The 16,260-nt window shown below is 48.0% G+C and overlaps 1 protein-coding gene across 4 annotated transcripts in view; it reads right to left on the reverse strand.

Annotated features, from left to right (window-relative positions):
• Window positions 1–4,689: 4,689 nt before the first annotated feature.
• Window positions 4,690–16,260, reverse strand: part of WDR26 (WD repeat domain 26) — a 45,328-nt gene continuing 33,757 nt past the window's right edge. For all 4 annotated transcript variants that reach the window (XM_045983672.1, XM_045983671.1, XM_045983670.1 and 1 more), the window contains exons 12-14: window positions 16,046–16,175; window positions 11,578–11,763; window positions 4,690–9,215 (exon numbers count right to left, since the gene is read on the reverse strand). In XM_045983672.1, coding sequence (XP_045839628.1) covers window positions 9,190–9,215; window positions 11,578–11,763; window positions 16,046–16,175 — 342 coding nt within the window. In that variant the 3' untranslated portion in view covers window positions 4,690–9,189. The remainder of the gene's footprint in view (window positions 9,216–11,577; window positions 11,764–16,045; window positions 16,176–16,260) is intronic.

Consider the following 16,260-nt stretch of genomic DNA (forward strand, 5'->3'; position numbering starts at 1 on the left):
CTTCTGGTTCCTTCCGTCTCACTGCTGCTTAGAGGGAAGGGAAGCTGGATGTGTCCTTGGGATCTCTGTGTGGGCAGGACCCAGCACCCACAGGGTGCTCCTGCCTGCAACCTCTGCACCTGCATTGCATCCTGTCCCTCTATTGCTGTCCTTGCCAAGTGCTGAGGAAACTAGGGGACACGGCCCGCTCCTCCAAGCCCGGCAGTCTCTCCGGCAGGTCTCCTGCCTTGTAGACAACAAGACTGTGGGAGTCTGAACCTGCTTCCTCTCCGGGGTCATTCTCTGCAGCTGAGAGCTGAGGATGCCTCCCATGGACCTGACTTCGCTGGCACCTAGCGGGTCCTCTGCGAGGTCAGCATTTGTGGTCGGGAGTCTCTTCCCGCTGCCACCACCTGACTCCATGGCTCCCACACAGAGGCCCTGAGTGACTGCTGGATGAACCAGAGGGTCTGACTGTGGTTCCATGGCTCCTCCGGCAAGAAGTACGACTGGGGGGGCACCTGGGTGGCTCAGTGGATTAGGCCGCTGCCTTCGGCTCGGGTCATGATCTCAGCGTCCTGGGATCGAGCCCCGCGTCGGGCTCTCTGCTCCGCAGGGAGCCTGCTTCCTCCTCTCTCTCTGCCGGCCTCTCTGCCTACTTGTGATCTCTGTCTGTCAAATAAATAAATAAAATCTTTAAAAAAAAAAAAAGAAGTACGACTGGGAAGGAAGGAAGGCACGGTGGAGCGCCACAGTCCGGGCCCCTGTTGTGCTCAAGAAAATCCCACTGAGACCTGCGTGGCCAGGATTGGAGACCAGTGCGCCTGCTTCCTCATGACGGAAACCAGAGTCGTGGTGGTGACAAGATGCCGGGAAGGTTCGTGCCTGGCTTGCAGATCCTGCCAGCGAGCGAGCGGAAGGGCCATAGAGACCCGGGCACCTGGAGCTGTGCTGCGTGGGCTCCTGTGGCTTCGAGTCAGTGAGGCCTGTGCTTTTCAGCCAAGCCTCTTGTGAGAGTTCTAGGAGTCCATGGTCAATGTGTTTCACTTTAGTTAAATATCTTTGGTCCGGAAGTAGCTGAATTCCCAAACGAAGGTCATTCCCAGCTGAAGGGTTGGCGCTGTGGTCTGCGGTTATCACGTGAGACATTAGACTGTCGCTGTCCCGGGGGTTGTTCACGGGGTACTCAGTCCCGCATTGGGCTGCTCTTTCAAGCCTGTAGCAAGAACTTTTTGTGTTCAGTCGCTGCTCTGGAGGCTGGTAGCCATGGTCCGGCATGACTCTTCCTTGGGGACCTGTGACCGAGCAGTCCTGTCATCTGCACCAGGTCCCACTGAATGTTAGCACCTCATCAGAATGTCCACTTGGCAGACAAGGCGCCACTCCCATCTGGGCTCCTATGTGCACGACCTTGAGAGGGCGTGGTAAGAGTCCGTGTGACGCAGGAAGGCGCCTCCCCTCTGTGGCTGGTCAGGGGACCCGATCTCGTCCCCTGTCGGCTGCTCAGGGGACCACATGCTTTTGGGGCGAGGGTCTGGCACTTGAGCGGGAAGGAGCTTGAGTCCTTCCTTTGTCTGTTTTCACAGCTCAATACATGGAAATTGATAATCTCTCAGTGAGGACGTGATGTGGAATCAAGTCAGATGAGGAATGAATCTCCTCGGAGGGCTGATCTTACCGCTGATAGGAGGAGCCTGTTTCACAGAGGGCAGGCACGGCTTGTGCGAAGCTGCACCCAGCGAAGCTGCACCCAGCGCGCGACGAGTGTCCTCTCCATCTCGAGGAGGCTTGTGGGGCAGGGCCAGGCCACACGAGGCTCCACTGAGACAGTAATAGGACTCTAATGGTGCTTGGTCCTTTTGCTCTTACCAGCTACGTCCTTGGCTTATCCGCGATCTACCCCGAGGTCGACGTCATCACACCTGCAGTATTGTCATATTTTTGTACACGTCTCTGTAAGACAACGTCCTTGAAACACATGACCGTGGTACCAACAGCAACACTGCACATAAACTAGCTGATTCTTAGGACTGAGCCTGCAGGTGGTCCTCAGACATCTCCCTTGGCTCAGAGGTTGGTTTGTTGGGCCTGGGACCCGGACGTGTCTATTTCATCTGGCTAATGTCCCTGCATGTACTGGGCTCCCTCTGGTTTCCTTGCGGTCTTGCAGAAACCGGGTCGTGTGACCTAGCCGTCAAGTCATAGAAGCCCCCATATTCTGGATTCAGTTGGTCTTCAAAACTCGTTTGCTGATTTGCCGCGTGTCCTCTGAGGCCACAGACCCCAGCATCCGGTGCCATCAGCTGCCGCTGTGGATGCGGACACCCGGCTCTGGCAGGTGGAGGAACATGCCCAGAGCTTTGCATCGAGTGAGAGGATCGAGTCGGGCCCAAGGACTCCAAAACCACGATTTTAACCGCTACTCTCAATATTCACAGAACAATTTGAAGATACTCAAATTTATTGTGGGAGCTTTCCTCTAAGGAGCTCTGTGAGTCTGTTTTATTGTTTTCATCATGTGGGCAAAGGTCTCGATACAATTTCAAAAGTGTCCTTTTCTTCTCTGATCTATGCAGTTAAGAAGGATTGGTAAAGTGGGCCCTTCTCCGTCTTGGACAAGTTTGATCGGTTTTTAGCCTGAGGTGACTGGCTGTCTGTGACCAAGGGAAGTTCGCCATTGTGGTCAGTGATGCTCAGGCACCCCCAGACCAGCTGCTTTATTTCAGTCCACTGCCCTCTATAAAGTTGGAGTTGGGGTGTCTGCCCCATGCAGCTAAGAGGCGACCGGCCTGAGGTGAGCACCCAGGATGCCGAGGCAAACCGTGCACGTCATGCTCCTCCACGGCCAGAAACGTGTGCTGTGCCTAGTCCCTCCTCATGCCTGCCTGCTTTTAACTCCTGGGCTCCTGGCTGAGGAGTAGAACACAGTCCTGTGGCTCAGAACCCACCAGGAAGAGGCGCCTAGGGGGCTCAGGCTGTGACGCATCTGCCTTCGGCTTGGGTCATGGGTCCTGGGATCGAGTCCCAGGTCTAGCTCTCTGCTCCACAAGGAGACTGCTTCTCCTGCTCCCTCCGTCCCCGCCTGTTCATGCTTTCTTAAATAAAATCTTAAAAAAAAAAAAGACTTCCTTAAGTTTTAAGTTTTTGGAAAACCAAGACATCATTAAACGATGTAGCCAAAAATCATCCACTTTTAAGTGGGAGGAACGGAGTTGTGTTTTAAGATACAGCTACAGGGGCACCTGGGTGTTCAGTGGTTAAGCATCTGACTCTGGATGGCGTCCCGTGTCGTGATCTCAGGGCTGTGAGAGCCTCGCTTCAGGCTCCATGCTGAGTATGGCGTCTGCTTGAGATTCGCCCCCACTCCCCCGTCCCAAACACAGGCCCCAACTCTGGGATTTGTTAAGGCTGGAAAATTCTGCATCCCAGGTCCTGGGGTCTGGCAGGAGAGCTTAGTGTAGATGAATAGTCTTGCACGTCCAAGTCCGCAGAGTAGAGCTGTTTTTAAAGAAAACAAGTGGAAAGACTTCTCCCACCTGTTCCTCAGGACGCTGCAGACTCCCAACTGCCGACCCGGCATGGGCTCTCCATTGGGGAGCGTTCCGGGCAGGACTCTGCTGCTGACGGGAAGCCTCCTCAAGCTCACTTCTGCAAGAACTCTCCCCAACGGGACGACTGCTTTTCTTTCCCTTTTCTCATAAACACAAATGTGCTGTGGGTTTGTACACACTCAATGCTTTCTCCAAGATGTTTTTGTATTAATTAAACAGGCTCTATGCCCAGTGCTGAGCCCAAAGTGGGGCTTGAACTCACAACCCTGAAATCAGGAGTTGGACACTTAGCCAGCCGAGTCACCTAGGTGGCCCTTTCCATGGAGATCTCTAAATAACTATGTAATGGGGCACCTGGGGGCTCAGGCAGTTCAGTGTCTGCCTTCTGCTCAGGTCACGATCCCGGAGTCCTGGGATTGAGCCCAAGGTCTGGCTCTCTGCTTGGCGGGGAGTCTGCTTCTCCCTCTCTGCCCCTCTCCCCTGCTCTTGCACACGGTCCCAAATAAAATCTTAAAAGTAATTATATAATTATTTATTAGGAAAGAGATTTTCATTTCAAACTGAAAGTATATTTTCTCAATCACCATATGCAATTTCTAATACATGGTGTTAGATACAGTAATATTTTTGAGCAAAATGGGGCAGGCACTTGATTCCTTTATAATCAGGTTCCTGGGGCACCTGGTGGCTCAGTCAGGCATCCGACTCTTGATTTCAGCTCAGACCGTGATCTCAGGATTTTGAGATTGAGCCCCACATCAGGCTCTATGTTCAGTGGGGAGTGTGTTTGGGATTCCCTCTCCCTCTGCCCCAACCCCCTGTGCTTGCTCTTCCTCTGAATAAATAATTCTTCAAAATACAAGTAAAATCCAAGTGTTCCCTGAATTCTCCTAAAGTAATCCATGATTGCACAATTGCCCTTTATTTTTTTCATAATTTTGTAGTAACCTCTACACCCAACATGGGGGTCGAACCCACGACCCCAAGGACTGAGTCACACATTCCACCAGCTGAGCCAGTCAGGCATCCCTGACACAATAGCCCTTTGAAAAAGACACTGCAACAGGTGAAGCGATGAAGTGGAGAATGCAGGTAGGGGTGTGGGCGTCAGATTCAGCCAATCAGCCATTTGAGGTTGGAAGGACACAAGGAGGCTCAGTGCAAGGTCTTACTCATTCTGTTTATTGGACTGAAGGGAATACAAACAAGTGGGTAAGTGCGACGCATGGACATGGAAAAGGTGTATTAAAAAAAAAAAAAAATCCCAGTAAAGCAAATCAAAGTTAATGGAGTTTCAATTGAACAAAATTTTAAAGACGTTTAATATACTACACATTTATAAAATAAAAGTTAACAGGGTGTTTTGTAAATAATTAGTAGAACAAGTGAAAATAAATATCAGAGACCTGAAGTTTTTATGCTTTAATGAAATAATAAAGCAAAGAAATTTAAACTACTAAATATAATCTGAGAGGCAGTTAAAAAAAATACCAGAACCCCCTAAATTTAAGAACACAATTCTCTGAAACAGTGAATCCATCCATAGCAAATAGTTATTACAGACCAAAAGCTCTAAGTGTCAGCTAGTTCCACCACAACGCCATGGAAATCTGGACAGTTTAGGCATCTTGAGATCAGCATGTAAGTTCTTTTCTTGATCTCTCCAGCTTGGTTTGTAAGTACAAACATGCTTCTATGGGTCTGTCCCCTCGCCACACACAAACACACACTTTTTCAAGGAGCCAATGACATATTTTTTCCATCTGTGCCTAAAAATGTTACGATTCAGTTTTAGCACATTGACCCTGATAATGAAAATGCTTGAGTCAAAGATGGGGACACATCTCAATCTTAGAAAAATAGAGCAGTATTAATCAGACCCTAAACTCGAGAGAGGGCACTTCACATGTGCATGAGACTAGTAAAATTGACAAGAACCCAGAAAGTGGTTTCTAGGACTTCTGATGACTTACGTATGCTCTCTCCCCCACACGGACACACGACACACACACACTCACACACTTTTATACTATTAGTTTCATTAAATCCAGCCTATCTGGATTAAATAGACAGGGGATGGGTTTTTATAGTTTTTGTTTCTGCAACTATAGGGCAGCTACTGTAACAATAGCTTAACAACACTGGAAATTTCAATTCACCCTGTTTTTAGAAAGTGTCTAAGTGTAAATAATGCAGATTCACCCCTTCTTTTAAAGTTAGCCATTTGTAGGAAATCAGATATGGTTTTGAAAATGCAAGTAGTGTTTTGGAGAATAAGGCCAAAAGAGAGCTGCTGAAGTCTAAATGAGAGGCTCATGGAAAATTAAACCAGGATGTTGGTACATTGTAGAGCTGGGACACAAAGGAGATTAAGAGAAAGGTCTTCTTTCCAACCCATTCAAAAGCAGCCCCTCTTCTGCTGTCAAAGAAACGCACACACAGAGCGCCCTTTCAAGAGATGTGCAGTCTAATTAGCACTGAGCAGAGGTGATAGGGTCAGTTCGTGTGCAGGAAACAAGAGCCTAAAAAAGAAAATTTCAGGATGGGGAGGGGTGGGAAAGAAGGGTTTTCTATTAATGTCACAGAACGTCGTTCTGGAGGGAGAACACACCCAAGAACAGAAACCGCTCTCTCTGGGTTTGGGTGCAGATGAAAACACAGACCATAACTGGGACTTTTTTTCTTCCTTTCAACTAGCAGGTTCCTTTCATCACCTTGTGTGGATTTAGAGCTAGGTAACCCCGTCTGTTCTCCTACCCACTAAAATGGGCCCATCTGTTGGAACGCCTGCCAATTTCCTCTTCTGAGATGACTTACCTGGTTTTATATGATACGTTGGCCTGGTCTAGGACAGTATCGGAAACGGAGCCCATTAGGGAAGCTATGTCGGCCCCCCGCCCACATTGGACCCTCACCCCTGGCTCTTCATCCCCTCCCTGCCCCAGTCCTGCTCAAGTCTGACGCTGTACTAAGTCATAACTATTGTTTGGAGGAAGAAGACATTTAATTTCATACTTGCTCCAGCCCTCAATGAACGACAACAAAACATTTTTAAGCACATGGAAGTGAGCCTACTAACCTGATTTGTGGAGCCCAAATTCTCCACTCTGTTTTGATCTACGTGCAAAAAGTATTGGTACTTTTCAGTTTATACATTTGTTAGTGTCCTGCGCTGGCCGGCCGGCGTCCTCACTCTCCAACCTACAGCACTGTCAGGCGATCCTAGGTCTCTGCCCTGTGACCTCACTGAGCATGGTCCCCACGCAGCCCTGGGGGGCCCACCGCCTCAGCCTGCCCGGGGCATGCTCTTCCCTGGCCACTCTGAGGGCCCCTGCGCCCTCGTCACCCCACGGCAAGGAGATACACTCTCTGCGAAGTGTGCCTCACCTCTATGCCACCTTTTGTGGTTTTGTTTTTTACAGTGTTTTTAACAGAAAAACTCTGACGTGGGGCTGGCTGGGGGAAGCCCAGGCCAGAATGGGGGCCAGGCTGGCCCTGAGCAGGCAGCAGTCTCGGGGAGCGTCCGTGGGGCCCCAGGCATGCTGCGCTGGCTCTGCCCACCGCTGGTGCCCACCTTGCTGTAGCGACTGGGCTGCAGGGATTGCTGCAGGGTTTGGGGACTCACCGAAAACACGAGTGGGTTTAACTGCACTGAGGTAAAGAGAAGTTGCCACTTACTTATATACAGTTACCAATGAAGACTTTTATTTAAGCTCAAAGTAAAAAGTAATTTGAGTTAAGAAAAGTGAAGTACCAGATAAACTGTAACATATAGTTATTTGTAACTCAGAAGTATCAAAACAGGAATTCTTGATTCTCTAAGTGGTGGTCTCTGCAAAACGGAGCTTAAAGAAATCTTTTACATACCAATTTGATAAAATAATCTGCCGACCACGGTCTGTCACTTTCTCTTACTATGAGCTTTTGGGAGAATCCGTGCTATTTTAAGGCCAATTGTGTTTGTCTTTCTTCTCCCCTCCTTGACTTGCCCGCCTGTCTCTGGGGCTGGCCCTGCCCCGTGCCCACAGGAGGGTTCCTGACACCCAAGCCTTTCCCCGTGCTGGACAGACTGCAGGCGTGGCTGGACCCCAAAGGGGACTTAGTACAAGCCTTTTTCTTCACCAGAACCTGATCTCAGGGTACTCCCACTCCTCCCAGTGTAACAGCTGTGCCCCCCCCCCTTCCCCGAGCCTCTGCAGAGAAGGGAGGGAGTCTGGAAGGAGACCAAGTCAGCTGCATTCCGCTGTTAATAGGGTTTAAAAGCACAATGTGAACATCAGGCTTTTGGCTTATTCTAAATGTGAAATCCTCAAGATTCAAAGTGCTTTTCCTCGAAGGAGACCTTCTTTGAACTGAAGGGGGAGGGGAGGCAAGGACTACCCACAGCACCAGTTTGAATGAGGCTTGGTATGGCAATATCGGGAAAACGGAGAAGGAGCGTTCTGTCAATTTATGTATCTCTACAGGTCAGAATATCAAGGGCCATTAAGATCAAGGACTGTGAGGTTTTAAACCCAGTTTTAGTCTGTCTGGAACCTGCTGAATCCTTCTGACAAGCTCAAGGAGACTAGGAACTTCCCCAGTGGTTACACCTCATCTCCTCTCTCCCGCAGGATCGCACCAGAACACCTTCCCAAGCCAGGAACAGCTTGGAACGGGCTTTGCTGCGAACCTAAGCTGACTCCTGATTTCTCCTGTTGGTAGAGATTTAAAATTCTCTTTTTGAATCTTGAATTTCTTCAACATCAGGTACTGATGTTCCTTTAGGAATAAAACAAAAGGGGGGACACCTTCACGGCAGGACTCTGGATTTCCTGGGCAATGTCCTTCAAGCACTGTTTCTGGGCAAGTCTCACATGGGATTCCAGAAGAGCATCAGTTATACTGCATATCTAAATCAGAGAGGAAACTTTTTGAAGCTGGTTTAGATTCCAAATGTATACAAATGAAGTCACTTTAATCCTATAAATACTTCTTAATTTATTTTTAAAAAATTGTGCTGTTAACCCTTTTACGGGGCAACAAGCTATGTGAAAAGTACAAAACTTTTTGTCAAATGTAATATTGAGAGTGCTTTTGACATAGTTCACTGGTTTATCGTCTGGATCAGTATATACTGCGCAACGGGCAAGGCTAGAATCCATGAACCAAGCTGCAAAGATCTCAAGCTAAATAAGGCGGAAAGATTTTGGAGAAACAAAAGAAGGAAATTCTTTCCTATCCAATGTATACTCTTCAGACTAATGCACTCCTTCTATCAAGCCTTCTAAACTGTTAAATAAAGTTTTCCAAACAAGCATTTAAACTTCATTACACAGAAGAGCAACAAGAATGGTATCCCACCAGACAAAAGGCAGGAGGGAAAAAAATATATATACTGAGTTCAGTGGGTAAGCCTGAATGTAGCACAGTTCTTCACAACCGATGGGGGGTAATTCAACATGGTGTCCAACAACGTTCTAACGACGTGCTTCATCTCAACTGGTTACTATGAAGCAAGGTGTAAATGTTTGGCCCCAATCGGGCTTCAGAAATGGTTCTTTTTTCATGACGAGCATGTCTGTTCAGCTATCAATCATGTTTGTTTGCACCAAATCCCAAGCCATTAAAATACGACTAATTTTAAGTTAAACAGAAGTCGTCTGCTCCACATTCGCCATCAACTATCCATGCTACTGCATTCCTCTGAATGAAGACGGGATGAAATGTGTTTCGGGAGGGGGTGGGGGGGGAGAAGAGGGGAGGGGAAGAAAAAAGTCACCAGTTAGAAAGTTTTAATATCAGCATCATGATATTACAAAATGTACTACCACTGAGAACAATCACACCATGGCAAGTTCTTGGTTATTTCCACCATCATCTTTAGAACAATGTGTCCGTGTCGTGTCTTAGCCTGTATATTATAGTCTAAATTCATTACTTTGATTATTGGAGAACCCAAGTGAATAATCAAATTAGAATCTCATACTTTAAAAATGAAACTTCAAGTAGTTCTGTGGAACAGGAAATCTTTATGAAGAGATGACAAAGTCAGAGGGGTGGCCGACCTGGCGGTCCAAGGTAGAAGGGCATCTGGGACCGCGTGCTTCACTCACTCGGCCTGAATTCTGTGCTATCTTCCAACTGTTTGTTTTGGGGAATGGGTCAACAAGCCTCCTGGACACAGTTTAGCGGCTGTACGGGCACATTCATGGGCTGGACAACCATCTCATCACCTGTCAGCAGTCACACACAAATGCCAGCACCCAGCCCTCAGCACCCCACTGGTCTACTTTCAGTCTCCATGGACCTGCCCACTCATTTCACAGAAATGGGGTTGCACTAAGTGGTCTTCTGAGTCCAGTGTCTTTCACTTGGCGTACTGATCTAAAGACCCGCGTTGCAGTGTTGGCCTGCTTGGTCCTAACCTACTCGACACATTCCTTAAAATGACACCGTATCGAACTCTACTGTTAGAATGAAAGGTCAGCAAGTTCGTTTTTGAAATGGGAGTCAAATATTTTTGCTTAAATGACTTACAGTATGCTAGGGTGTCATGATTTTTGAATGTCATTTTCTTTAGCCTCATCTATGTTTTCCAAAATTTCTATTCCAAACAGGTATTACTTTAATTAGTTAAAAAAAAAAAAAATTCAAGTAGGGGAAAAGAACCCAGAAGATACCTACGTAAAAGGCATACAGCCAAGTACCTAAGTTTTACAGAAACTGTCCTCCTGTTTCAGGTATCTGTGAATGTATTTCTGGGGCTGCACCTGCGTTGCCAGAACACAAGGCAGGGCCGTGGCGGTGGAGTGGACCCCACAAGGCCCAGCTCTGGCTCCCCTGCTGCCTCGGTGTCCACGGCTACTTGCTCCACCCAGCGGCGGGGCAGCACAGGCATGGCCTCTGAGCCAGGTCTGAGGAGTACCTGCTCACCAGGAAATTCTCTAGCTACCTAATGCTTCTCTGTGTCTCCAAATCAAACATGGCTCCTTGAAGAACAAACTTCCAAATGACTGATAAAACGAGAGAAGGAGCTAGAATCATGGTTATGGATCTGTAAAACACCAGTTGTCCAGAGGGTCTTGGTTCCAGCGGTGGTCCCAGAGGCACACGGGCCGGTCCCGTGGGGATGCGCAGACGCACGAGGGCCTGCTGGGCTCTGCACATGCGTGCAGCGGGTCTCAGTCTCACTCGCGTCCTCTTCCGGCCTGGCACGCTCACCCGACCGCGGGTGCTCCTTCTCGCTGATGTCTAGGTGGGACACGTGGGGAACAAAAGCCTCTTCATCTGTTTTCTGGGTGACTCGCTTCCTTCTAAGGAAACCAAACACTTCGCTTGCTCTGTTTCAGAGAAGAGCAGCGCATCCTTCCCATATGAGCTCTCACGGCGTCTTCCCTCCAGTGCCGCTGTCTGGCTCAACCGAGCCATGTCCTCAAGGGAAAACCCTTCCACCTGGCCTGCGCCTGTCTTCTCCCCCATGGAAACAAGGGTGGACCCTGCTGTCACAGGGCTGTGATGACGGTGTGCCAGCTGGCTGGACACGCCGCCTGGCCCTGAGGCGCAGGGCAGATCGCAGTGTCCTTCTCTCTCCCGGTCACGCCCGGTGCACAGGGGGCCACACGGTGTTATGGGGACTTATTCATAAGAGCAAATCGTTCTGAAGTTGTTCAAATTTTGTAGTATTAGCTAGTTCTTATGGGTGTGAAAGTAGAAAACGCTTCCTGCATCACGAAGCAAGACTTTCAAGATTTGTTGAGCTGAAAAAACTAAATGGCTACACAGCTATGAACGTGGTGGCACGCTCCCCTTCGTGCTCCCCAGTGTCACACACGGGCACACATGTGTGTACCACAGACACACAACCACACACCACCACACACGCACCACACACACACACACACACACACACACACACCTGTATCTCAGGTTACTGAAACTCTTTCTGAGGAGAGAAAGTACACAGTCTCTAAAAGAGGGAGGAAATGAACTCTATCCCACACTTCCAAGTACTGCTGGGCCAGGTGTCACCAGGAGGAAACACAGGGATGGTGTGCGGTGGTGTTACCTTCGATATTCTGGTGGTCTATAAAAGGTGCTGGTCCCCATATTCTAACAGTGCCATCGTCTGAGGCGCTGGCCATCATGGATGGGATCTGTGGGTTCCAGCTCACACAGTTCACTGTGCGTGTGTGCCCTGTCAGCTCCGCGATTGGCAGTTCGCTACGTTTGTGCCAGATGTAAACCTTGTGATCTGAACAAACAGGAATTCAGAGAAAAGTCAGGGAGTTGACTTCAGCAAAACCAACTGATCTGAAATTTATCATCATCACACACACGACACAGGACTCAATTATCAGACCTTAATATGACATAGTTGGAATAAATCACCTTATGATCACCTTTTTGACCCAACAAACTTTTCCCCTGCTAACAGTGACTGATTCTCACAAGTCGTCACAAACTCTGCAATGTTCCTTAGTACCTGAGAGGTGGATCACAGTAAAGATCTCCTGGTAGAAACAGATGTAGGACAGAGCCAATAAACGCTCTGGCAATGGGTGGCGCCTGAGCCGCACTGCGCCAACCCAACGGCAGCAGGAACGTGGCCACAGTCAACTCTCTGCCGAGCAATCTCTGTGGCCGGGTGCTCGTGTTTGGCTCTGCTGCCGCGAGGTGGGCACCATGCTCCTGTCCTTCCTGGGGAGGGGGCCCGAAGCGCTGCGGCCACCCACCCAGGCTGAGTGGCCCGTAACTGGTGAGTCTTCACCTGTACAGAAGGACCGGACTCACCCACTATGTAGTGAGGGTCCAACATGTTTGTGTATGAAGAGTTCTTTTTTTTTTTTTTATTTTTTAAGATTTTTTTTTTTTTAAATTTATTTGACAGAGAGAGAGATCACAAGTAGGCAGAGAGGCAGAGAGAGAGAGAGGAGGAAGCAGGCTCCCTGCAGAGCAGAGAGCAATGCGGGGCTCGATCCCAGGACCCTGAGATCATGACCTGAGCCAAAGGCAGCGGCTTAATCCACTGAGCCACCCAGGCGCCCCTGTGTATGAAGAGTTCTGAAAAGAGCCTGGCACAGAGTATACCCCAGGCGTCATCGCAGGTGACGAGGGCACAAAGAGGGCAGATCCCACGGGAGGCACAGGAGTGTTCCGCTTGGAGACGTGAAGCCCCCGGGGACAAGCTTCCCACTGGGCAAACTTCAGCGTGCTGCGGGGTAGCTCATTTGTGGTAATAGAGCATGTCCTGGTTTCACAGTGTCTAACTTGAAGATGAAAGGCTGGGACTCCCTCTGAGCATTCTGTGTGTGTATGGGAAGCAAGAGCCAAGACACTCACTGAAGAACTGAATTATACTTTCTTAGAAGGTGTATGTTGTTCAATCATTTTCCCTTGCATAAAATCAAGAAAGCAAAAAAAGTAAAAAAGGGGATGCCTGGGTGGCTCAGTCAGTGAAGCGTCTGCCCTCGGCTCAGGTTATGATCCTGGGGTTCTGGGATTGAGCTCTGGTTTGGGCTCCCCGCTCGGCGGGAAGTCTGCTTCTCCCTCTCCTACTCCCTCTGCTTGTGTTCCCTCTCTCTGTCTCATAAATAAAATCTTAAAAAAACGAACAATAACCAAAAACCCCAGAGAAAGACAAAACAGCAGATTAGCTACGCTCCCCCTTGAACCGAGGAAGTTCTCAAAGAAAATCACATTAAAAAGTGTGAGTGAGGGCCACCTGGGTGGCTCAGTGGGTTAAGCCTTTGCCTTCAGCTCAGATCATGATCCCAGGGTCCTGGGATCGAGCCCCGCATTGGGCTCTCTGCTCAGCAGGGAACCTGCTTCCTCCTCTCTCTCTGCCTGCCTCTCTGCCTACTTGTGATCTCTGTCAAATAAATAAATAAAATCTTAAAAAAAAAAAAAAAAAGTGTGAGTGAGTGGGGACCTGCTCACCGCCAGGGGGAAATGCTTTGTGTGCACACACCCAAGGACGGTGTCTGCTGGAGAGGCACAAGCCCAAGGACTGAAGGGGTCAGGGTCAGAGTGACAGGCTTGCTGACTGAACTTGGATGGATGCTGTGGTCCGTGGAACCCACGGCTTGTGCTATAATAAAAAAATAAAGCAGGGGGGCGCCTGGGTGGCTCAGTGGATTAAGCCGCGCCTTCGGCTCGGGTCATGATCTCAGGGTCCTGGGATCAAGCCCCGCATCGGGCTCTCTGCTCCGCGGGGAGCCTGCTTCCTCCTCCTCTCTCTCTGCCTGCCTCTATGCCTACTTGTGATCTCTCTCTCTGTCAAATAAATAAATAAAATCTTAAAAAAAAAAAAAAAAAAAAGAAAAAGCAGGGTTTTCTACACATTGCCTGCCCACTGGAAAAGCTGGCATAATGGCATAACTTTCTTGGGAAAACATTTTCAAATTGCTCTATTTTACACTGACATTCATGTACTTGGTGATTTGGAAGGTTCTTAGAATAAATTCGTTGCAAATAAATGACAAATGGATTAATGTGATCATCTTGGGACATGATGCATTCACCATGTCCAGTTGGTGTTGAAAATGTTCCTCAGGACCATTCTAAGGCACCTGAGTCGTCAGAAAGCTCATCTCTTCACCTCACAGTTCATTTTTAGCCCGAAACAGAATATAATGTGGTCTGATTAATGATGATTCATCATTAGTTCAAAGTCAGTTTGGGCTTTAAAACAAAAGCACTGACATCACTAGGGATAATGGTAGCCACACGTATTCTGAAACTCTTCTAGGGCTGATGTAATGTTTAGAAAGGCTGGGGGGCATAACCAAGAGGGGAAGCCCCCCAGAAGCAGAGCTGAACGGAGCTCAGGAAAGAGACCTGGTGGGGGCGGGGAGGGCGCCTAACAAGCAGGCAGAAGGCTTTGGTGTTTGGACTGTGCCAAAAGAGGAGCCATTGCAGAATCTGCAAGAAAATAACTGAAAAGATGTGAACTTTTCCAAAGTGTCACCTACAAACCAACTCTCCTCTCTCTTCAATCTTACCTGATTTTTTTTCTTTTAGAAAGAAGTGTGAGCGGAGGGGAGGGGAAGAGGAAGAGGGAGAGAGAAGAATCCCAAGCCGACTCCCCGCTGAACATGGAGTCTGACGCAGGGCTCAATCCCATGACCATGAGATCATGACCCAAGCTGAAATCAAGAGTCGGACACTCAAATGGCTGAGTCACCCTGGTGCCCTGACAGATTTTTTTTTTTAGAGAAAGAAATAACAGATAAATTCCTATGCTTCATATGACTCCCTAAAAGTCTTTGTCCTAATTTTTAAAAGTACCTTATACACAAAGGGAAAACTCATGTGTTACTCTTATCCATCGAGATCAATTTTTTGTCAAGATAGGCGTGGTCAACACTTTGGATGATGAATGGAACACTTGGCAAAGAATCCAGTTCCCTGGTCTATGTTGTAAAACTAGATTCAGCACTTTTTTTTATTTTTAAAGTTTACTTATTTATTTGACAGAGAGTGAGTGAGAGACAGCGAGAGGGGAAACACGAGCAGGGGGAGTGGGAGAAGGAGAAGCAGACTCGCTGCTGAGCAGGAAGCCGAGTTCAGAGCTCCATCCCAGGACCCCAGGATCATGACCTGAGCCAAAGGCAGACGTTTAATGACTGAGATCCCCAGGTGCCCCTAAACTCAGTATTTTTAAAAGTGACTGAATTAATGTGCTGCTGTAGTGTTCAGAGCAGCACAGAGCGTACTCAAGAAAAATGTGCTGAATGAGATTTTGCCATTATTTATGCTTCTAGCGCCTTGAAAAGCACACTCGCTTTTAATGCTCAGCTATCTGTGTTGCCTATTTGAAAAAATTTCTTTTTCTTTTTTTTTTTTTAAAGATTTTAAAAAATTTATTTGACAGAGAGAGAGAGAGCAAAGTAGGCAGAGCAGCAGACAGAGGCAGAGGGAGAAGCGGGCTCCCCACTGAGCAGGGAGCCTAACCTGGGACTTGATCCCAGGACTCTGGGATCATGACCTGAGCCCACTGCAGATGCTAACCCACCTAAGCTACCCAGGGGTCCCTCGATTTTAAGCAATTTCTATTTTAAATTAGACTGATGACTTTGGGAAGAGGCCTGCCTGGAATACTGATGTTAGTAGGCTGGAGAGCACATGTATTTGAAAGTAGTAGAGACAATTCTAGAATTTCAGCTTTTCTGAGACCATGAAGAATCATGAAACTAAATTACTCTCTTCGGCCACTAAAGAAACACTGCAGATCCTAACTAGAGTCAGATTTGTCTACAATCAGGTAACACATCATAATTGACACTGACTTCATAGATTCAACAAGCCTCTGCACACCACCACGAAAGAGTACTGATTTAACTAAATCTTGGTTTGATACAGAGGACTCAGGCATTCCAAAACAGGGAAATAAACAGTGTACTTGAGAAATAAAACTCAAAGAATTTTTAATCTGCATTTGCCCGGAGACATGGCTACCCTCATGCACTGAGACAAGGACAGAGCCCCCATGCCGTCCAGACACACGAATCGATAGTGATGTGCACACAACTCACCCTCACTGCCACTAGCGATGAAGTCTTCGTTATGGCCTCCGAAACATGAATGGATCGTATAAAACCCTTGAGTGACACCTTGATACTTTCTTACTAAAACTCTGTCTTGCAAGTCCCATAAATGAACTCCCTGTAGGCAAAAGAAAATAGATACACTTATTCTTCCTCAACTCAAAAGAGTTTTACACTGTGAATATCCCTTTGCCTGATGGAAC

This window comes from Meles meles, chromosome 17, assembly GCF_922984935.1.
Source record: "Meles meles chromosome 17, mMelMel3.1 paternal haplotype, whole genome shotgun sequence".
NCBI classification, from domain to species: Eukaryota; Metazoa; Chordata; class Mammalia; order Carnivora; family Mustelidae; genus Meles; species Meles meles.